Genomic DNA, 24,306 nt, shown 5'->3' with positions numbered 1-24,306 from the left:
AGTCATTAACAAAATAATAAATAAATCTTTCAGCTGAGACCTAAAACCAAGGTTTAATGACCCCCAGGTGTGGTCATTAAAGATCCCATGGCATTTCTGACAAGAATAGATATTTCCTTCCAGCGCCTGGGCCAAATTTCAGTTTAGATAAGTAATTTACCTAGGCAAAATTCCCCGGCAATATGCATTAAATGTGATATTCTTCATTTTGTCCTAACTATTGTGGAGTGTTAATGAGAGCTGAAAGACTATTGAGTTCCTCACCAGCAACGACTGCATTTCTCTAGTGTGTATGTATAAATATGCACACCCACATAATATTATACCAGATGGGTGAAATTAACAGCTTAATACATTTCATGAAAACATTGGCAGGTTCATGGAATTTTACTGTGCTACTTTTAAGATGTTAAATTTTTTAATTTGAATAAATATATAAAATCAACACTCACTCATAGAATTTATTAATTCAGTCGAAAAAGTAGTATCCAACCATGTGAAAGGAAACCGGGATTATAATAAAACCTGTAATTAACTAAGTGCTCTTTGCCAAATCAATTCTGTGACTTATTACTTTCCATTACCAGGAGCATCAGATATAAAAGGATTTATCCCCAAAATCATTCATGAATTTTCCACTTTGGAACACGGACTAATCATAGTTATCAATCACTCATGACACTCTATGAATGGTCTCAGTCTCTACTCTGTGCTGACCCTGAATTATGTGACCAAACTCAGTCCCCTTCTGGGGTTTGGCTTTATTGGTAGTCAAAAAGCAACATCACAATAAACTTTCGCCTAAACTTCCTCTCTGAGTTTGGAGGTCCCTAATGTTTTCCTCTGGGACCGCCTCCCTCCTATATCCCCAATTCTCACTCCGTTGAGAGACACTCCCATCTCCCTTATATCCAGAGGTGTTTAATAAGCAGTACAGACCAAAATGAGCCATTGGAACACCAGCAGTTTTATGCAAGATTCTAACACCAGCAGCGTGGGCCAACAGAAAAATCCTGCCATTCCGTTACACACCACAGTCACAATGATCTGTTTTGAGAAGCAATGTAGTAGCGAGGAGGAAACTGAGAGCTTGGTTTGTGATCTTTTAAATCCACAATGGTGTACTGGGTTTTATTTTGTGCAGTGAGAGATCAATACTGCAACATGAGGCACATATAATGATTTTATATAAAGCATTACATGGTCAGTAGACAAAATGAGGGCTACTTGGTAGAAGTCTGAGAGCTCTTGCAGGATCTAACCTCAAGAGTTTGCAAAGAATTCTCACAACTTAAACCAATATAAATGACTTCAGCAATCCAGACAAAAAGGATCCCAAACACTGGTGGAGGAATAACCAGTGCAACCAGGGAAGTGCATAGGGGCCCCCCATAATTTGGGGATTAGTGCTGCTGCAGGGGTCCAGAGTGTTGCTCCAGCACCTGGAATCCCAGGTCAGAGCAACGCTCCATCATTTGGCAGATGGGGTCACAATGCAACTGAAATTTGGCCCACCCACACCTCCATAATGCCAGACAGACACATTTCTGTCTGGCCACATTTCAGTGGTGTTGTGACCCCATGTGCATGGCCACAATGCCTATCAAATTTGGCCCACCCATCAACATTCCCTTTACACTGCACACACAAAGCAGATGTTTGCAGAAGCCTCAGCAGTCTTGTTCTGAGCTGGCTTTCTGTCCACTTGAGTATGCTGGTGAAAGCACTCTGTCTTCTATCCACCCAATCTGCCTTCTCATACTTATTAAACATTACACTCAAATTTTAGAGACCCTCGTTCAGTACGGACCAGACAGGAATGGGCCACCTCCTGAATCACAAATACTTCTTGCAATATAGTCTGAGGCCTCCCATCCACACAGTGATCTTGCATTAGTCAGCTTGTGAAGACTGACAGGATCACCAGGCAATATAACATACCTGCATACGGGGGTGACCAGGTGTCCGGTTTTCGACCGGAACATCCGGTCGAAAAGGGATCCTGGCAGCTCCGGTTAGCATTGCTGACCGGGCCATTGACTGTCCAGTTGGCGGTGCCACGCAGAAGGGCTGGCAGGTTCCCTGCTAGTCTCCACACTGCGCGGCTCCCGGGAAGCAGCCAGCGTGTCCCCACTCTGGCTCCTACATGTAGGGGCAGCAAGGGGGCTCCGAACACCGCCTCCGCCCCAAGCCCCACCCCCACAGCTCCCATGAGCCAATGGGAGCTGTGGGGGCAGCGCCTGCAGAGCTGCCTACCTGTGCCTCCATGTAGGAGCCAGAGGCGGGGACATGCCGCTGCTTCTGGGAGCTGCTTGAGGTAAGCGCTGCCCAGAGCCTGCACCTGTGACCCCCTCCCAGGCTCCAACCCGCTGCCCCAGCTCCCGCCCTGATCCCCCTCCTACCCTCCGAACCTCTCGATCCCAGCCCAGAGCACCCTCTTGCACCCCAAACCCTTCATCCCCACCCCAGAGCCTGCACTCCCAGCCGGAGCCCTCACTCCCCCCTCCGTGCCCCAGCCCCCTGACCCAGCCCTGATCCCCCTTCTGCCCTCCAAATCCCTCAATCCCAGCCCGTAACACCCTCCAGTACCCCAAACCCCTTATCCCCAGCCCCACCCCAGAGCCTGTACCCCCTGCCCAGAGCCCATACATCCAGTGGTGCGCTGGAGCTGGTTCGCACCGGTTCGCTAGAACCGGTTGTTAAATTTAGAAGCCCTTTTAGAACCGGTTGTTCCGCGAGGGACAACCGGTTCTAAAAGGGCTTCTGAATTGAACCGGCCAAAAGTGGAGCCTTAGGCGCCGACTCCATGGGTGCTCCAGCCCTGGAGCTCTCAAGGGGAAAATTTGGTGGGTGCAGAACACCCACCGGCAGCTCCCCGCCCCACCCCCAGCCCCAGCTCACCTCACCTCACGTCCGCCTCCACCTCCTCCCCTGAAGGCACCACCCCGCTCTGCTTCTCTGCCCCCCCAGGCTTCCCGCGAATCAGCTGTTCGCGCAGGAATCCAGGGCGCGCTGAGAAGGAGGCGGCGGCTTCGCACTTAGGCCGAGGGTGGCGGAGGTGAGCTGGGGCAGGGGAGCGCGAGGAGGGCTGCTCGCGCCGCAGCAGGTAACCGGGGGCGGGAGGGGCGCACAGGGGAACCGCTCCCCGTCCCAGCTCACCTCCGCCACCCTCAGCCTGAGCGGGAAGCCGCCGCCTGCTTCTCTGCCCCCCGCCCCAGGCTTCCTGCCAAACAGCTGATTCGCAGGAACCCGGGGGGGGGGGCGGGGGAGGGGGCGCAGAGAAGCAGAGCAAGGCGGTGCATTCACGGGCAGAGGCGGAGCGGAGGTGAGGTGAGCTGGGGCTGGGCACGGTGCAGGGAGCTGCTGGTGGTTGCTCTGCACCCATCAAATTTTCCCCGTGGGGGCTCCGGCCCTGGAGCACCGAGGGAGTCGGCGCCTAAGGCGCCACTTTTGATGTGATCAGTGGGGGGATTGGTCACTTCCCCTGCTCCCCCCCATCTACACTCCCCCGCCCCTAGGAGCCAGAGGGACCTGCCGGATGCTTCCTGGGAGCTGCCCCAGGTAAGCACCGCCAGGACTCCTCACCTCACCCCCCGGCAGGTGCCTCTGGCTCTTAGGGGTGGGCACCCACTACGGTGGCCCACGAGACCCTCCTGCCCGGTTCTGGGGGCAGTCAGGGGACAGGGGAGGGGGTGGATGGGCCAGGGGTCCCGGGGGGTGGGGGTGGGCAACAACCCCCTCGTGGGGTGAGGAGGGAACCCATTGTTAAGATTTTGGCAGCTCATCACTGGCAGCAACTATTAGTTTATCATTTGTACTGCATTTAGAGAAGTATGCTACCAGCTCTGCTATAGCTATGTCCAGTATTGCTCAACATCTAGCAAAGGAACGATTTCTGCAAAACAGGAAAATGTGAATGCTGGGAAACCAACTGAGGGGAAAAAACAACGACACTAAGCACAAAGCACACATTCACCTTTCTTCCTCCTCTAACAAAACTTTTTAAAGATCAACACCTGTTGGAGCAATAATAAGAACTAAAGAGCTAACAGGTGTTCTTCCTCAGGGCAATCACCATTATGGTATCCATCAATGCCACTAATACAAGTCATAAAATCTTCCACCCAGTTGTTGATGAGGATACAGAGTTTGATTGCAACTTAGACTTCAACAGATAAAGTGAGGGTCTAGGAGCACATAAGGAAAGCTTAGTGCAAAGAAAAGAGGAGGAATTAGATGTAGTGATAGATATCAGATTCTGAAAGCAGCAGAGCTAATGGGATTGCAGACAAGAAGGAATGAACAATGAATGAGCAAGATGCCTTCATCACCAACATACCTCAAAAAAACTAGGGCCCAGAATTGGGATCCAATTATCATTTCCTAAAAATGATACCAACCATTTTTAATATGAGGCATAATGCAATACAAATTGTCCATCTGATCCTGTAAATACACTGTATGAAGGCCCATTTACAGGATTTGCTATAGAAAAGCTAGTTGAGAGAGACAAACAGACAGACAGAAGGAAATGCCATTTAGAGGGCATAGAAGAATATTATACCAGGATCAAATCAGCAGGTGCAAAGTAGGAAATATCTTTTGAGCAGCTCACAAAAGAGATTAATTGTAGTGGGGCAGAGAAAATAAAAGTTTGAGTTTCTGGAGAGAATTTACCCAAGGAAATTTCCTTAAAATCCATTTAATTTGGAATACTCTATTGTATTTTCAAAGACAAAAAGTTAGCTCTCCAGAAGAATTTATATAAGTCGGGGATAAAACTCATTCTTGGCAGGAATAGCAGCATCCAGAGAAGGGAAAGAATTACAACTGACACAAGGAAATCCCTCCCTCCTTCTCACCGTGATTCCTATATGTGCTCCATTCAATTCAAACACTGATTATACTTTGAAGATGGTGGGGCAGATTTTCTTCTACAGCCAAGATCCATTAAGCATAGGTGAAAGATCAGTTACACAGCTCCATTAGTTGGTGGGCTGTTCTGCAACAGCCTCAGAGCAAGTTAGGGCAATTTAGGGGCTACTGTAACTTACACTGGCTAAGGATCCACCTCTTCCCTCCCCAGAACACGCTCTGTGCCAGTGAGGAAGGTGAGAGGTTGTGTCAGGAACTGACTCGGACATCTTTACCTCAGCTGAGAGAAACACTCTACTCTCAGAGAAATTCTCAGCTGGCTAACTACAGCTAGAATTAGGCTGCTTTGAGTTGCCTGAGCAGTACAAAGAGACCAGATTATACCTTAGAATGGTGGTTCTCAAACTGGGGTCCTTAGAGACTGCGCAAGGGTTCTGCAAAATATTATGAATAACTAAAAAAAAAAAATCTCACCACACTTCTGCATTGCCTAACGATTAAAACCAACAAATGGTGCATGAACAATGCTGTAATACTCTCATTGCATAAGCATCAACATAAAAAATCTCACTGCTTTGTGACAGCAAATCAGAAGAGATGTGTTTTGTTTTGTTTTTTTATGATTGAGACGTCTTTGGTGGGTGGAAGTGGAATATATTTTTACAGTGTGTGAGCAAATTACATTGAAGAATGGATACATTTTTAAAACGTCCTCATACTAGTACTGCTCGTTGTGCTGAAGTCATGGACAATGCAGAGTCAAGCAGTAAGAAACAAATGACGAACAGAAAGTCTGACGAAAGTTATACTGATTCTGGTTTTATGGAATTTAGTTATGGACAACCCCAATGCATTGTATGCTTATAAATCCTATCAAACAAAGCAATGAAATCCACAAAATTGAAACAACACCTCTCAACAGGCACCTTGAGTATAAAGATAAACCCAGAGACTTTTTTCAATCAGAAGAATACGATCAACAGAAAACTCAAAAGACAAACATAACATCAGTTCCAGAAAAGGCTCCGAAAGCATCTTTCTTAACAGCACTTCAGATTACAAAGAGTAAAATATCCTGTACCGCTGGAGAAGGACCAATTCTTCCAGCTGCTATAGAAATGTGCAAAGTGATGGTAAGGGAAGATGCTGCGAAGAAACTTAAGGCCATAACACTTTTTAACTACACAGTTAGTAAGAGAATTGAATAACTTTCAAATAATGTAAAATGCTATCTAACTGAAAGGCTATGTACATGTGAACGGTTTGCAATTCAGCTTGATAAGACAACTGATGTTGGTAATGCAGCACAATTATTAGTGTGTGTTTGTTATGTTTGACTGGGGGAAATTTTGGAAGATTTTCTTTTTTGTCAGAGGTTACCAGAACAGACAACAGGTCAGGAAATATTCAAATTATTGGATAATTTCATGAAAGCTGAATAGCTGAATTGAGAGAAATATGTTGATGTTTGCATGGATAGTGCTGCTTCTATAATAGACAGTAGGAGTGGTGATGAAGCAAGAATACGAGCCATAAATCCACAGGTAACTGAAACACACTGTACCTTGCATTGCCAGGCCCGTCCGTCAAAGAAAATGGAACCTGAACCTGAATTACATGATGTGCTCAATGCAGCTGTGACAGTTGTGAATTCTGTAAAGTTCTGGCTTTTGAATTCATGCCTTTTTGCAAATCTGTGTTTAGAAATAGGTGCAGGATATGACAAATTATTGTTTCATACGGAAGTGAGTTAGCTATCTCATGGCAGAGTGCCAAAAAGAGTTTTTGAGCTTCACAAAGAGCTGCTGGGTTTTCTTTCGGTGCACAATCCCAAGATTGCCGCAAACTTTTCTGACCCGATATGCACTGCAAAGCTTGCAGACCTCACAGACATTTTTAACTGGTGGAATCCACTGAACCTGTTCACACAAATGGGCAATACCACCATACTTGAGGTGAGTGACAAGATTATAGAATTTCAGAAGTAATTTCAGAATTTCACATTAACAAGGGATAGGCTCAGTGGTTTGAGCTTTGGCCTGCTAAACCCAGGGTTGTGAGTTCAATCCTTGAAGGGGCCATTTAGGGATCTGGGGCAAAAATTGGGGATTGGACCTGCTTTGAGCAGGGGGTTGGACTAGATGACCTCCTGAGGTCCCTTCCAACCCTGATGTTCTATGAAATGTTTCTTTTTTTTTTATTTTTATCAGGGGGGAGGGATAGCTCAGTGGTTTGAGCACTGGCCTGCTAAACCCAGGGTTGTGAGTTCAATCCTTGAGGGGGTCATTTGGGATCTGGGGCAAAAACTGGGGATTGGTCCTGCTTTGAGCAGGGGGTTGGACTAGTTGACCTCCTGAGGTCCCTTCCAACCCTGATATTCTATGATAAGTAGAGGTTTGGAAAACGAGAATGAGCAGTAGACTCTCAGATATGTTTCCTCTATTGACAGATTTTCTGGATACTAACAGCATGACAACTGAGTGACAGATCATTACTCACCTTTCAACTTTGGCAGAGTACTTCAGAGTTTACTTTAAAAATATAAACATGGAGAAATATGATTGGGTTCGGTATCTGTTCTCAACTTTTGCTACGTTGTCTTGCCGTTTGAGTGAAAAAGCAGAACAGGAGCTGGTTGAACTGCCCTGCAGATTCAGGCACAGACACCTTGCCAGTTTTGGTCAACTGTTGCTGTGGAGTACCCAGTTTTAGTTACAGAAGCAATGAAAGTGTTGCCAGCAACATATATATGTGAAGCATCATTCTCTACCATGACATTGATGAAGACAAAGTTCAGGTCCCATCTGGAAGCGGAGAATGATTTACAAGTTTGCTTGTCAACCAAGGATAGACAGACTCTGCAGTAAGAAACAGGCACGCCCATCTCACTGATATCTGTAAGTACTCAAACTCCTTTTCTTAAAGCATTACTAACAGTACGTGTTTATATGAAGCATGTGTGTACTTTTGTCAGTTTCTCAGTCTGGGGGTCTGGGATTAACACTGCATTTGAAAAGGAGTCCATCAACAAAAAATAATAATTTGTGAATCTCTGCCTTAGAGTCAGGCCAAGAATGCACTATAGGAGTGCAAGGTGGAATGATCATTTGTGTGAATGGTGTGCGCACACACAAACACAAATATATAATCTTCCCTGCATTATATTTTCTCCCTTCATGTTTTCTCTGTCATCTTATTCCCAGAAATCTCTTGCTTTGCTTTTTTTCCCACACCCTCCATCTCCTCTTTCCATCTTTATCCTCCCACTACACACTAGCATCCTATCCAATTACTACTCACCAATCCTTTCATTCTGTATCCCCCTGATCTATTTATCCCCAGTATACAACATTACACAATTGGTTGGGGGAATAATGGGTTTTGGCTTGAGAGAGGTTCATCTTTTTCTGAAGCATCTGGTATAGGTCACCACTGAAGAGGCAGGATACCGAATGCAACAGATCAATTATATATTAAGGCCTATATTCCCAAGGAGCCCAATTACCCAAGATATTGAGGAGGAGTACTGAAATGCAATAGGCACACTGAGACATTAGCTGAATTTTCTTCCCCTTTCTTAATAGCATTTCTTGACCGTGAGAAAGTTACAAAAGATGAAAGAGAAACACCCGTGTCTTCTGATGGAACAGCAGCACAACTTAGGAATCATATAAGGAAAGACTGAGCAAACTTTGCCTAACATAAAGCCATTTTGTCACCTTGCTAGGATTCCAAGGACAATATCTAATTGGCATAAAATTAAGCAGATTGCAACATGATCTCAAGCAAACAAAGGAGTTAACATCACATTAGCATAAACATGTGGAGTGGTGGTTAATCATATGTTCACCACCAGGCATAGGCAAATTTCTACTCTGACGGCTCTGTTTTACCTAATCTCAATTATCATTAAGAGACATGAAGTGTTTTAAACTAAAAGCCAACCTGTTGCAAGCCTTTTAGCACCCATCTGGAAATAATCTTATTCCCCAGTCTCCAATGTCCAGATTTATTATGAGAGGCAACAGTGCCAACACAGTACATTTGGTAAAAGGGAAGTGGTTAAATACACATTCCATGCTACTAATCTGTACCGCCACCTTACGCAGATATAGGTCACAAAAGAGGGATGCTCTTATCTTTTTAAAAGTACTGGAGGTCATATCACAATCAATCACCCAACCAACTCCCATTTTCAGGCCAGCTACTATATATTTAATAAAACAGTTATTCAGTGCTATTAGTTAAATGATGACCTAAATCTCTATTCAGTCTAAGGATCTTAATATTCTTTCCAAATGAGGTATAAGCCCTCTTGGCCTAGTTTCTACATCTGGGTCTAATTTACACTTGCAATGATAAGACTAATTATGAAGGAAGCGAAGAAAATTAGTGACTCTCTCTCACACACGCACCTTCGCCGTCTCTAAGCATTTGTCAGATTTCATTACTATTATTTTCAAGAAGAAAATTGTTTTCACACAGTTACAGTACCTAAAGAGACTATAACATACATGTAGTCTCATCTGCACAGCTAGTAAATTGACAAAACATCACCTAAAATGGTGGATTACTTCAGATCTTCCACTCTACCCTTTATTTTCTTACTATGCAAAAATTAGAATTATACCTTTCATCACAGATTAACCTATAATTTTCAAAATAGTGAAAATGAATTTAAAATAAATATTGCAACAGTATTTTTTATTTATATGGATCAGTGCAATATTCTTCATTACAAAGGGTTACCATGTTAACCTTAGCGAATTTGTATTTCCTTGCTATTTTTGAGCATTAATTTGATTTGATCTGTAATCTTGCCGCACCAATTCTTGTGCCTCTGAGCCATCTCCCCAGATAAGAATAAACCTTCCTATATTTCCATATCCCTTCCTGCACTGATCACAGGCTATTTTATAAACTTTTAAAGCTTTGCTAGAATAAGCAATTTTTAAACTTTTTAAAGCTTTGATACAGTATCTCAGAATAGTTTTCTTTTACAATGGTACATATAAAAGACACTGACCAAAAAGACTGCATCAACAGTTTTTTCTCAACAGCTGTATCTCTATTAACATCTCCCCCGATCCCCATCCCAACCCAAGGAAGCTGGCATTCTTCTTTCTTTGGCTCCCCATTATTTTATGTATCTATCTGTGAGATGGTACTCTTATTAACTGTAGTTCCAGCAGAGCTACTGATTCTAAAACCATGAACTCTCTACTAACGTCCTATTTATTATGTTTTATGAAAAATACTGGGCAAGAGCCTCAGGTGGTGTAAACTGGTGCAGCTCCATTGATTTCAAAGATCTGAGCTGTATATAGTGGTAGAAGGGAGATGTGAACACCCAAAGTGGTTTCTAATTTTTTTGGAAACTTATTAGTGTCTTCATGATATAATTGATCCATTGTATTTATTACATACCCTTCATAAAGCTGAAGATTCCCTAACATTTCTGCTGATTAAATTCTAGATTAGGATATAATGAAGAGGGGAAACTACTCAGTTTGTATGATATTTTACCCCACGCCAGCAGAATGGCTGTTATTTATCGGGTATTGAAATGCAGGCTACGTTATTATTGTTTAATATTAAACAATATTCCTTCTGTTCTCAAATGGTTCCAGTGCTTGTCTAGGTTAAGATTAAATCAAATTGAACTGGAAGCACTAGTAGACTTTCATGTTTGGGATTGCATTTATTCTGCGTTTTTGTTTCTTCCATATAAAAGATTAAATATCTTTTTGCACTTTGTGGAGCATTTTGCCCAGTACTGTAAATTGATGTGTCTGGAATAGAAAGTTGAATGTAGGTAAAATGTTCATTTTGTTTGAACTACCCTGCATATCCATGAAATAGTATTGCCTTTCCAACTCTCCAAATTGTAAATATTTTATATTTAAATTCATATAACTAATATATATTACTTGATAATTGTATTCCAAGGTACCAGTATCAAACTGAACCTTTGGGCCAATATGTCAGACTTCATTTGATAAACTTTCTACTTTGACACTGTTCCCTCAAGGTAATTATGGGGTTGGCTAAGAACAAAGTAACATCATTAGCATATAGGGAAATTTTGTGCTGGGTATCCTTTAACAATATTGTTGCAGTGGATTCATTCAGCGAGTGATTCAGTTGCCAAGGTAAAAAGCACAGGTAACACACAACATCCCTACTTGGTGCTTCCAGATTGAATGAAAACTTCTGATTATATCCACTGTTCTTCATCTTCACAGCAGGTTACAGATAAAGTTTTTGTCCAGCTAAGAAAGTTCTCCACAATTCCATATTGTTCCAAACTGCTCTAAAATAATTCCACTCTACATGATTAATGCTTTCTTAGCCTCTAATGCTAATATACAGAATCATTTATTTGATTAGTCAGATAAAATAATCCCCCAGCAGCCATCTAACAGTCTGTTAGCTGCCTGTCTCTTCTTTGTATATATAAGTGGATGATATTTTGTTTAAACCACTAGCCTAAACCTTGGCAGATATTTTTTTTTTTACAGGTCAGTTCATACCTCTCAATTGTGTCTTTTTTGAGGGATGTCACTCATTTTAGTCCCTAAGTTATTAATATCCACACGTTTGGTGTTCCCCTCATTTTACTGCTGAAAATTATTTACATCAAAAATAAATAATCATTAAACAGATTGTACAGTTGTTTATATTAAAACCCCATTATCTTTTAAGTTTCCTCTGTGAATAAAGTTGTGTCCCTGTGAAGGGACATGTCCTCACACTGGTATGGAGGAGGCTAACAAGCTCCTGTGGGCCTATTCCACACTAACGCACCTGCAAGGCTTGTTCAGCCTGGAGGAGGAAGAGTTTAAGGGGGGGGGGGATTTAGGTAGGAAGGGGCGGTGAAAAAGAAAGAAGGCTGCCCAACCCAGAGGCTGCTGGTAACAGGTAGTCCAGCTGAGAAGGAGACAGACACAAGACGCATTGCTCCTGAAGCCGCCCTGACTGACAGCAAAGCAATATGCCCCAGGAAGAGGAATAGAAGGTAAACTCCTCAAAGGAGACTGAGCTCTTAGAGCTGAATATCTAGGGTCTGCCTGAGAGACTGGTCCCCTTTCCAGCCAGATCCTCCTCTCTTGCAAGGAGAAGGGACTGAGCCCTTAGAGCTGACTATCTAGGAGCTGCCTGGGAGACTGGTCCTCTTTCCAGCCAGATACTCCTCTCTTGTAAGGGGAAGGGAAGAGGAAGAGCCAACCCTCTGCCTGTGGGCGGTTGCCCTCAGTAAGTTCCCCCAAGGGCCGCCAATTGGGGGAAAAGAGAGGGTAAGCAACGGACTGTGGGACCTGAGGAGGGGGTTCATGGAGCCCTGCCCCACACCATCCCCCTCATTTGGGGTCTGTTGCATGTCATGATCCACATTTGGGACTTGGGAGATTGAGAGATATGAGTTAGTAGGATGTCCGGACAGTTAGACATTTACTGACTTAGGGAGGATTAGTAGAAATGCTTCTTTTATTGATGCTGTAAGCTTCTTCCCTATCAATGTGGTATTGAAAATATCCGCCAATGGATTTATTAGCACTTTTTGAACAGTTTTATAGAGAGGATGCCAATCTACACCAGAGGTTCTATCTGATTTAAAATCTGAGATAGTTGTCCCTCAACATCATGCCCACTAAATCAATTAACACAGCATATACCCTCAAGGGAGCTTTCCCACACACCATCTAATAATTACTTTCTAAATATATATTTAGTGAAATAACTGAATATTCTGCATTTCTTTATGTGTGTCGTAGTGTCCCTTTAATGGATCATTAATGTACATATGATTTCTGCTTTAAATGTCATTTCTGATTATAATCAACCTATTTAGCCTTGTGTCTTGATTATTCATCTCAAAGTCAGATCCTTGCATTTCTTTGGGAATTGTTTTCTTTTTCTCTTGCTCATCCTCAATGTCCTTCCCTGGCAACTCAGTATTTCTTTCTACAAGTATCCAGAAAGATTGAATGATTTACTTCTCTTCTTTTAGATCTTTCATAATAGTTGTATTCTTGTAGGACAAGATAACTTTGAAACAGAAACTGCATCTGTAACTTAGGTATTTCCCCCTCCTTCCTCCCTCCACCTGCAGTTCTTCAGCTGACTTTATTTTTCTGCACAGCCTCAGTATATTAGCCGATAAATCTTGACTTTTTCCATCAGGAGGTCTTTTTGTTGACAGTAACATAACTGTACAGTTATGTCCCTGAAACACTTTTTTATTCTTGAAGAGAGAAGACTGCGAGCCCTATCTGTTGTTACTTCCTCCACTGCACTAAGATTTAAAATGTCCTCAGTGGTATTCTTAACTATTAGCATAAGATTGCCTTTCTCCAAGCTTCAAAGATTTCTTTTATTCTCACATTGTTCCTTCTTTCACAGTTCTCCAGATCACCAGCTGTAGAGAACATGGGTTAAATTTTCAGACGTGTCTATATGGCTTAGGAGCCTAAGTCACTTTTGAAAATGGGACTTAGGCTCTTAAATCATTAGGTACTTTTTAAAACTTAACCCCATATTTTCCTCTCAACTGCTTGACTCTGGCCTGCAGATTCACTAGTACATATACATCCTCTCCAACTCTGATCTCAGCTGTATTTTTTTTCTATATCCATTAGTTTAGAGTGAATGTCCATTCTGAACAGTGCTGGCCAAAAATTCCTTGACAGGGCATTTCTCTGTCAGAAAATGCTAATTTCATTGGCAGTAAAAATGTTTTGTGGAGACTATTCTATTTCTCCAAAATTACAGTAGTAACCAGGCGGGGGAAAAAACAGTTATTAATCTTTCCTTAATGGTTGTTCTTCGAGATGTGTTGCACATGTCCATTCCAATGTAGGTGTGTGCGCACCCCGAGCACGGTTGCCAGAAATTTTTGCATCAGTGGTATCCGCTGGGTCTGCTCAGGTGCCCTCTGGTGCCACATGCTCATGGCGCTGATATAAGGGACCCCGCCAACCCCATGGCCCTTCAGTTCTTTCTTTTCAGCCAATTCCGAAGAGGGGTAAGAGGGCAGGTCTTGGAATGGACATGTGCAACACATCTCGAAGAACAACAGTTACAGAAAGGTTAGTAACAGTTTTTCTTTTTTGAGTGATTGCACATGTCCATTCCAACATAGGTGACTCTTAAGCAGTTGTACAGGTGGACAGCTCAGAGTTTAGTTGACATGCTGACTCTAGTACCACTTTGCCAAATCCAACATCATCTCTAGCCTGCTGAGTGATGGCATAATGAGAAGTACATGTGTGTACTGATGACCAAGTTGCTGTTCTACAAATGTCTTGGCATTTGCACTAAAAAAGTTGCCAAAGACGCTTGTGCTCTTGTGGAATGAGCTGTCAGAACATGAGGGGCAGGAACCCCTTCCAGGTTGTAACATGTGAGGATACATGACATGATCCATGATGAAATTCTCTGGGCTGAGACAGAAAGACCTTTCATCCTGTCTGCAATGGCCACAAACGGTTGGGTAGTTTTCCAAAACAGCTTGGTCCTTTCTATGTAGAAAACCAGAGCATGCCTAACATGTAGTGAGTGGAGTCTCTGCTCTTCCCTGTTGGAGTGTGGTTTTGGATAGAAAAAACTGGTAGGAAGATAGCCTGATTGCTATGGAACTGGGAAACAACCTTTGGAAGGAAAGCTGGATGCAGATGCAATTGGACCTTGTCCTTGAAGAATACCGTGTAAGGTGGCTCTGACATGAAGGTATGGATCTCAAATTCTTCTGGCCAAAGTGATGGCCACTAAGGTGGTCAACTTCAAGGACAGGTACAGTAGGGAGCAAGTTGCCAACAGTTCAAATGGTGGGCCTGTCAGTTTTGATAAAACCAGGTTGAGGTCCCGGGGACTGTGGGGGGGCACTGGGTGTCGCACATAGGGGTACAACCTCTCAAGAAAACCATTAGAAATGTCATAGGGGTGAAAAGCTGAGATTGCAACCAGGTGGACTAACAAAAACCATGGTTAGGTCTTGTTTTAAGTGTAGTAAGTATTCCAGAATGAATGGTAGAGAGAATTGTGTAGGTGAAACGCCCTTCTGGGAAGCCCAGATAGAGAACCATTTCCATTTTACCAGGTAAGTAGCTCTGGTGGATGGCTTCCTGCTTCCTAGGAGGACTTTGCAGACCTACTCCGAGCATGCTAGTTCTGCAGGGTTCAGCCAAGGAGCTTCCAGACTGTCAGATGGATGGACACAAGGTTCAAGTGACGCAGATGGCCATGGTCCTCAGAGATTAGGTCTCGTTACAGATGCAGAAGGATTTGTATCTCCACAGAGAGATCCAGGAGAGCAGCAAACCAATGCGGGGGGCGGGAGGGGGAAGGGGCAGGCCAGGGCTGTCAAGATGACTCACACTCGGTCTCACTTGATCCTCAGCAGGACCTTGTGTATGAGTGGAATAGGAGGAACAAAGAGATGTCCTCTCCAAGAAAGGAGGAAGCCATCTGCGAGAGATCTGGGACAGTGGGCCCAGGAGGCAGCAGAACTGGAGACACTTCGTGTTGTGTTTTGTTGCGAAAAGATCTATGTGGGGTGTTCCCCACCTCTGGAAAATGGCTTTTACGACATCTGGGCAAAAGGACCACTCAGGGTGGTCAGAGAAGGATCTGCTGAGGTGATCCGCTAGTTCGTTCTATGTTCCCGGTAGTTAGGAGGCTCGAGGTGAATCAAGTGGGCTATGCAAAATTCTCAAAAGCGAATTGCCTCTTGACAGAGGGGAGAAGAGCAAGCTCCTCCCTGTCTGCTGATATAAAACATCGCCATTGTGTTGTCTGTGAGAACTGAGACATTCTTGCCTGCCACATGGGGTTGGAATGCCTGGGAAGCCAAGTGGACTGTTCTGAGATTCTTGACATTGATGTGTAGAGAAAATTCTTCTGGACACCAGAGGCCATGACTTCTAAGGGAGCCCAAGTGATCACCCCAACCCATTGCTGATGCGTCTGTAACAAGGGATACCAGTTGGGTCTCGTGGTGCTGGCTCCTGGTAGTCAGTGCCAGCCTCAGTACCAGAGCCTGGATCAGGCTCTGATCAGAGTGGCGGTAGTGCTCTTGCCTTGGAGACCACTGAGTAGGGATATCTGGACTGGGGGCCTTGCATCCCAGGAAAAGCCCAGGGGCTCCAGAAAGGCCACTGTACCAGTATCTGCCACTGTCCAGAGGACCATGCAGCTGATGAGATACTTTGACCCGGGTCCATTGCAGGATAGTGCTGCCTTGAATGCAGGTGCCAGCTCCTGCACAAGGCATAGGACTCCAACTCCAGCGAGTCTCTGTTTGGAGACCAGAGAGGAGTAATGCCCACCAGTGCTGGAGATTTGTGCTGAGGAGGAGACTGGGGCTGGGTCATCATTGCCAGTTTCCCTTTAGAAGGAAACAGGGACCTCGGTACCACTGTAGTCTGCTCTTCCCTTCCTACCAGCACCAACATCATCGGCTCTTATATAGCCAGAGACATGGGTACCAACATTGAGAGTAGGTATCTCACTGTGACAAATGCCTCCAGCGTGGAAGGTACCGCCACAGTCCTGGTACCACGGTGACCCTCCGGTGCCAGGCTCAACAGCACCCACACCAGGGCTGGAGTCAATGACACACGTGTTGCTGGAGTCACGGAGTGGCCGGGTGCAGGTCGCACTCTTCAAATGTCTCCATGGCCCGCCGACCTCAGGGTCGGGGAATGTCCTCTCTCGGACTTCTTCTGCTTCTTCCTCGGCACTGAAGATGGTGAACTGTGCCAAGGTTCTCAACCGGCGGCAGGAGCGCTTCTCCTCAGCAATGGAGATGGTGAACAGTGCCGAAGTTCTCGCATAGCGGCAGGAATGTCATTCCTGGGTACCGACGATGGTGAACTGTGCTGAACATCCCAAACAGCAGCAGGGATGCTTCTCACTGATGCCGAGGTGCTCAGTGCTGAATCCAAATGTCCTGGCTCTGAGGGAGGTATTAGCATTGCCTCCATTAAAATGGACTTCAGCCTAGCATCCCAGTCTTTTTTGGTATGGGGCTTGAAGTCCCTGCAGACCTTCCAGTGCTCCCAAATCTGAGCTTCCCGCAGGCACTTGAGGCAGGTAGAATGGGGTTGCTCAGAGGCATACCCTTTTTGCAGGAGGCACAAGGCTTGAAACCTGGTGACAGAGACATGGCCTGGCACCAGGAGCGGAGAACAAATTCCACTAAATGGAGAACGAACTATGTCTAAGTCTATCTAACTACAACTTTACTATGCAAACTAACTATGTTCAATAACTGAGAATAAAGTCCACTGAGAAAGTACTTGCAAAGCAAGGACAGAGTAGTTCCAGTGACCGTCACGGGTGGTAAAAAGGAACGGAGGGGGCACAGGGTCAGCAGGGACCTTTATACCGGCGCTATGAGTGCGCAGTTCCAGAGGGCACCAAAGCCAACCTGACAGATACCACCGAGGGAAAAATTTCCGGTGACTGTGCTAGGGGCGTGCACACACCTACATGGGAATGGACAAATGTAATCACTTGAAGAACTACCCAGGGAACCCAGGGTCCACAGCAGCTTACCAACGAGATTACTCCTGAGCCAGGGACCCCAGAGCTTCCACACTCTGTGGCACCAGAGCAGCCCACCATGTACACTACCCTGGAACTGGGGCTCTTTTCCCTTTTCTTTTCTCTACACAGCTATAATTCTGAGTGCTTTGATATATCTTAGAAGCACTTTTATATCAGCTTCTTTAGCAGGAAGGGTCTTTTCTTCCTCAGCTGTAAGCAGCTCGGAGCCATTTGCCTTCTACAGAGAGCTGAGACAAATCACTCCAAATTAACATTTTACTTTGTGAAACAGTTTAAGGATATGATTCCTCTTGGGTATACTCATTAGATGCCTTACGGGTGAGCTTTTAAGTGGATGGTGACTTTTGCTAGTCAGTGGAGATGGATTCCGCAGTTTCCCACTTTGCGCTGGAGGTTCAAGATACCATCCCTAAAAGGTGCCCCCTAGCAGCACTAAAACATAAATCTGTATTGTCATGATTTGTAATAACTGATTTTTCCCCATTTTCCTTTTATTTCACTTCAATTCTCTTAGTTAATATTAACTTTATTTTTATTCAGCCAGCATCCAACATATACAGTAATATAACTTACTAATTCTCCCTATTATAACTACATTGTTTTATATGGGAATATTTGCACATAGGCTTTTTTCTGGTAATGCTACATTCTTGTAGGACTGTAATAGTGCATATCCTGCAATACTAAACTAGTACTACTGCACCTTACCAAAGTGTACCTATTGCTGGAAGCAAAATATTTCTCCTTGCAATATAACAAAAACGGAATGCTTTTTGGAGTTACACATAAAAGACCCACAAGGAATATTTTACAGCAATACATGTTTCAAAGAGTGTGGCATCATCCTATACAAAACCCTTAATTATTTCTTTCTAGCAACTTTTATCTATGAGTCCTCCAAGTTCATGCATCAACGAAGAAACTAAGAACTTAAGGGGAAATAAAAGAGAGGTTTATTTACAGGTGAGAAAAAAGTTCAATTAATACAAACTTTCTGGACAACTTAATAACAGGGTATTATGTTCTCCTGTTTGGTCTCTCACTGTCCAAGCCAGCAAAGGCTGAGAATACTCTAAAGAAGCATGGTGTTCATTTTCTGAGGAAAAGAACACACTGCAGTTCTTCCAAATAACCACCTCGCCTGACACTCAGTGGTATTTATGGATTCCAGAAAGAGCAAAACCACCCGTACTTAGCCAGTGGGACATTGTTGTGATTCAGCCCAAATGGTGTGTGTGGAGTAAGGGAAAGTAAACAATTGACTCCCCTGGAAACCCCATTGGCTACATGTTTTGTGCACACACACATGCAAGAGCAAAGCTAACAAATCTGAAAGAAGAGTGGTAAATAAACTATCCAAGTCAGTACACCGAGAAACAATGGATCAATATCCACCATTACAGATGTGTCCACCTCTTTCCCGCCATATCTTAAAGAGTGTACAGTAAGTAGGATATTTAATTTTCTTCTCTTCAACTAGTATGCAGATTTTATCAACAGCCATATCAAAATTTAGCTATGAATCAGCAGAAGAACCACAGCATCCAAGTCATCAAATCACATCCACACTTAATTCAAAAGTTAAAATAATGTTGCTTCCTCTCTACTTTAAATTGTCTCACTCTGTTGCTCACAGATCCCTGTTACTCCATGGTAAAAACGAAAGAAAACTGTAGCAACACATCACATAGGGCATAATCTTGCCAAGATGCTGTGCTGAGTGCCCTCAACTTCTCCCACTGACTTCAGAGGATGCGAAGGCGACACAGCACCTCCCACTGAATTCAGTGGGATCTGTGGTTTACACCAGGCTCAGCACTTTGCAGGAACTGGCTCATATTCAGAAAATAAAACTCCTCCTAAGCTGCAATATAAAGATACTCCTCAGACTGACAGCGTCATAAGCTTTTCACTTTCTACCTCTACTCTTCTTGCTTTTCCTTAGGGCACAACTGCGTAAAGAAAAATCTCAGGGGGCCTGAACTCCTCCCTACTTAGATGCCTCATGTCTGGACATTTGCAACCGCAGTCAGGTTTCTGTCCTTTTATGAAGTTTTATTACACCTTCAAAAAAAAATTACTTAATCTTCAAAACCCCACTAGTAACAAAGAAATACAAACAAGTCAAGTCACATGAATCACACACACCAAACAAACACTGCCAGTGCAGAAAAACAAAAAGAGCCAATGGAAGAGAACAGCATGAATTTACAGAACTGGAGCCCATAATCCTTACTCATGGAAACTTCCACTGAAGTAAATGGGAGTTTTGTCTCAGTAAGGATTGCAAGATTGCACCCAAACAGATTATTCTGTCGAAGAACAAACTTCAGAATAATTTGCTTCTGTTTTGTCAGAGGTTAACAGTTATCATTCCTGCCAGCATATGAAAGCAAAATATAGACATCTGGGAAGGGGAAAATGAAGGAACACTTTATAAAATCCTTGATATACTCTTGGACTAGAAGAGCTTTTCAGAGGGCCAGAGTGAAAGCAGTCACTCCTAAAAAGGCATGCAACAGCAACATATTTATAGCACTGAGAAGACAGTTTACAGAGGCATTAAATTGTCTCTTGCATCCCTTGCTGAACCCTAAGCAACCTCTTTTAAAAACTAGTACAAAATGCTTTGCTACAGAAGATTTCACATGGTGAACACATTTTATTTCCTGAAAGTGTCAAAATCTGATGCACCAATTCTTTATGGCTTCTTCACTCTCGCAACACCAAGAACTGTAAATCGGGTGTCTGGCTACTTTGCGCAAAGCAGCTGGAGAATACTGGTGAATCTGGTGCATGGTTCCAAAAAATACACAGATCCGTGTTTCTTTAACGTATGCACAAGAAAATCCATTACAATTGCAATCCTTACCCAAGCAAAACACAAGGGGTTCTAGTCTGTAAGAGACCCATGGAAGACTGTGGAAATTGAGGATGCTTGGCACCTTGCAGGATCAGGGCCCTAATTATTTGCATTTGGATTTTGTTTGATCCTGAAGTCTGCATTCAAGTTTTACATTATTCAGCTGTAGAAAGCAGTACATGTGATGCCTCATGATACTTTATTCTAAAATTATGTATGCTTTTGTAAATAGCACTATAGCTTCTAATTAAGAGAGTAAATAGCCACAGCACAGGCCATGTGTGTCCTTTTGGCATATATAAAATACACACTGGCCTCTTTCTTTAATTTGGTGCAAGACTGAATACATTTTGTGCCTGAATCCACACCTCCTCTACTTTGGCTTGTCCTCTGTAGCAGGTGCCTACTGGAGAGGTATCTACTTACATGCGTAGGAAAGACTTGCTGAACTACAAAAGCCAGCTCTTTAACTTAGAAACAAAATTATGCTTAGTCTTTTTTCCTTAGTAAATGGTGCAGTAATCCCAAATAAGTGGCATGTAACCCTGTTATGAATCAGGCTCTGTATTCACATTTCAGTGTTTTACTGTTGTAAATAATACGCAGGAGTGCTTCCACGGACCAAATTGCTCTTTTGCTGCCAACTTTAGTTGTTTAATAATCTAAACAGCAGAAGCTACCAATTATTGTATTCCATTTTATGGTGTCATTTAAAATCCATCCATATAATTATTATACTTTTTGTTATTTGTAAGGCTCTTCTGATACTAAAGAGTGATAGGTACTCTTAACGTGTAAGAGTCAGGAAATCTACCGATCACATATTTATACATTTGGACTATGCTGAAGATACCATATTCTCAGTAGGACTATTACATATCCCCCTCACAAAACATTTTCTAAGACATTGTGGTAATTACACAAGGAATCTTTACTCTCTAGGAAATCAGTGTGAATATGCACAATGCTAATATGAACTTAAAGTCATTACCGTCGTATCTCTTATCACATAAACCTTACCTGATACAGCAAGCATTTTGGCTTCAAGTAAAGCTGGTAGTTGGGTCTCAATATCACTCACTTTTCTCCTCAAAGTACTGCATAGTTTCTGACTTGCACAAACCTAAATTAAGGCAGACAGTCACGATATATAATTCATTCATGAAAAAATATAAAGGCAATTTAAATAGGGCTTCAAATGTTCTTGATTTCCAGACATGACATAACATTCTACCATAAGGTAAAAAAAAAAAATAAAAAGTGATGTGTGATACTTCTGTAAAGCCATGTATCAGAATTCATTGGCTTTGCCACACATTCCAATATAAAAACGAGAAAACGGTATTGTATTTTTAGCTATCCACATGAGAGAACTAACACAGAGAATGTTTCAGTAGTAGATATTGTGACTGTGTTTAAGCAGAAGGCCAAGATTATGAACTTTGCACCAATGGCCCATTTTCAATAATGGTATCAGGTAACCAGTGGAATTCAGGTAAACAGAGGTTTGGGATTTTAAGAGTCAGTAACACAAAGTGTACAGGTAATTTGTTTATCAGAAATAACTTCCTATACCCCTTCTTCACTGGAAACATCAAATTCTACTATACTACTATGGGTGGGCAGTGGAGTTCCACCTCAGATCACCTCTCCACTTAACACACAGCACTTAGATATGTTTATAGTGAAATCATATAAGTATAAGTTTATTTAACAAAGCACTGAGATTCAAGCGGTAGCCAGGAGAAGTATTTGAAACAAATGGCAACATATAAAATAAAATCATAACACGTTCTAGGTCCCAGACTTAATTAACACTCATGTCTTGTAGAGTTTGGTTCACCCAAACTCCTTTCAGTGTTTTATACCCAGCCTTGGCTGTGACCCTCCTTTCATGAGGCTGACATGCTGTCAGCTTGCCTCCTACATGAAGGATTCAGTGTGTTTCTTTGCCCCCACTGGATATACCAGAACAGTCCTTTGCCTTTTTTCATAAAAAGGACACCTCCTGCTGTTCATTTCATCTTGTAAATTTTGCAATCTCTTATTTAGCCCGAAGGGGTTCAGTATGCATATAGACATACAGTACTGTGGCAAATTGCTGGCACGATTATGATGGGTCCCACGCTTCCTCTTCTTGGGGGTGGGGGTGGGGGTTCTGGGTGCAGTTTCCTGCCCCTGAACTAGGGTATCTACTGTCCCACTAGTAACCCAGAGAAGGGTAGTGGAGAGGGAGGGACCCGGGCCCACCCTCTACTCCAGGTCCCTGCCCAGGGGCCCTAGGGATAGTGGCAAACCACTTGAACTAATGCTTCCTTCCCCTGGGCTACTTCCCCCTCCTGCTCTTCAGCTTGTGGGGCTTCCTGCCCTCTCTCTGCACAAGCCGGATACCTCTTTACCTAAGGTCTTGGTCTTTTAGCCAGCCACGGTACTTCTCCAAACTCTCCTCTACTTCAACTCCTCCAAACTGCACTCTGCTCCAACTCCAAAGCACTCTGCTCCAACTCCTTCTCCTGGCTGATTGAAGCAGGGAGTTTTTATCAGATGATTGGCTTCAGGTGCTCTAACTGGCTTCAGGTGCTTTTAATTAATCTATAGAAACCTTTCTTCCCTCTACAGGGAATAAGGCTTCTCCTCATCCTGGGACTTACATATCCCTCCTATATCACTCTCCTGCTGCCTTCTGGCCATGCTATATGACAGTAGATAATACCCAAATGACCAGACAGGAAAATAGATATCGGTTATCTCCTGCCTGAAAGGAACATTTCCGAGGTACATCACCTCTTGGTGACCTGCCTAAACTCCAAGATCTTAAGATCACAATTTTTAGTATAGATTCATAATTCCTTACATATTAAAAGTACATTTTGCAAAGATTATGATGACCGGTGAGCCACTGGCTCTCAGCAGAGACCTCACAGGCTACCCTTCGGTGAACTATTATGCATATATCCAACCCAGAGTATTCCTGTAAAACCATATGCAGTTCCTGTGCCTTTTGCCATTTGGCACCAGGACCCTGGGTCACAACTTCCAGGTTCAAAAATATAACTGAATCTGCCAGAAAGAGTGTGAAAAGCCAAAGCACAGGACAGAAGGTAGTATGGGGGAGAGAGAGAGGAGAAAACGGATATGAAAGCAAACAATACTTTACATTTAATGTACATTACCACTTCTGAAACATTTTGCAGATCATAAGTAATTTACCGCTCTTACATTTTCCCAAGCTCTACTTATCAGATTTTAGAGTTCCAAAGGAAAAAATAACAAAGCAAAAAAAAATTATTACTGTAAAGGTTCATATCAGTGTGGCAGTCAACATCCTTGGCTTTAAAGATAATCATCAAGCAGTTATCTAACATGACTATAATGGGGTAGCTAAATCTCACACTGGAAAGACAGGGGTGCAGAACAACTCTGGGGCCAGCCAGGGAGTCTCTTCAGTACAGCAGGGTGGCATGTGGAGAGAGACAGACCTGCACTCACTGTTATGGAGGGGTTATGCCAGGAGAGTATCTGTAGGAGGAGCACTGCTGCATGAAGCTGGGACTTTCCAGCCTTCAGAGGCCCTTGACTGCATTGCAAGGGACAACCACAAGCCACAATGTGCCCCAAGGAGGGAAAAAGCGATAGGAAGAGACCCTGGGGAAGGGTGTTAGTTGGACCACAGATAGCGGGTGTCTTCCTTACAGCACCCAAGACAACACCTGGGTCAGATGCCAGTGGACTGGGAGGGCCTGGTTACCCCTATCCACTGCTGCTTGGCAGGGCTGCCACCACAGACTTTTACCGCCAGGCAGGGCCAACGTTATAGACTCTAACCACTAGGAGGGGCTGCCTCCCCACTCATACTGTCACTTGGGAAATGACAGCAGTGGATGGAACCTAGTGTACAACATTAGGCAAACAGGCACTGGCCATCTTTGAGGAAACTGGAGTTGAACTGAAATTTTAGGTGAAGGCTTGCTTGCTTTTCCCAGCCTCCTTGATGCACTGCC

The 24,306-nt window shown here is 43.6% G+C and overlaps 1 protein-coding gene across 4 annotated transcripts in view; it reads right to left on the bottom strand.

Annotated features, from left to right (window-relative positions):
* DISC1 (DISC1 scaffold protein) overlaps nucleotides 1-24,306 on the bottom strand; it is a 357,679-nt gene that overhangs the window by 171,048 nt on the left and 162,325 nt on the right. For all 4 annotated transcript variants that reach the window (XR_012638870.1, XM_074948838.1, XM_074948839.1 and 1 more), the window contains exon 8: nucleotides 21,326-21,428. Coding sequence is in view for 3 of the 4 variants with exons in the window: in XM_074948838.1 (XP_074804939.1) it covers nucleotides 21,326-21,428 (103 nt within the window). In the remaining variant the exon portion in view is untranslated. The remainder of the gene's footprint in view (nucleotides 1-21,325; nucleotides 21,429-24,306) is intronic.

The sequence above is a fragment of the Natator depressus genome, chromosome 3 (genome assembly GCF_965152275.1).
Source record: "Natator depressus isolate rNatDep1 chromosome 3, rNatDep2.hap1, whole genome shotgun sequence".
In the NCBI taxonomy this organism is placed as follows: domain Eukaryota; kingdom Metazoa; phylum Chordata; order Testudines; family Cheloniidae; genus Natator; species Natator depressus.
The sequence above is the reverse complement of the archived record's forward strand: the minus strand, read 5'-3'. Positions and strand labels throughout refer to the sequence as shown.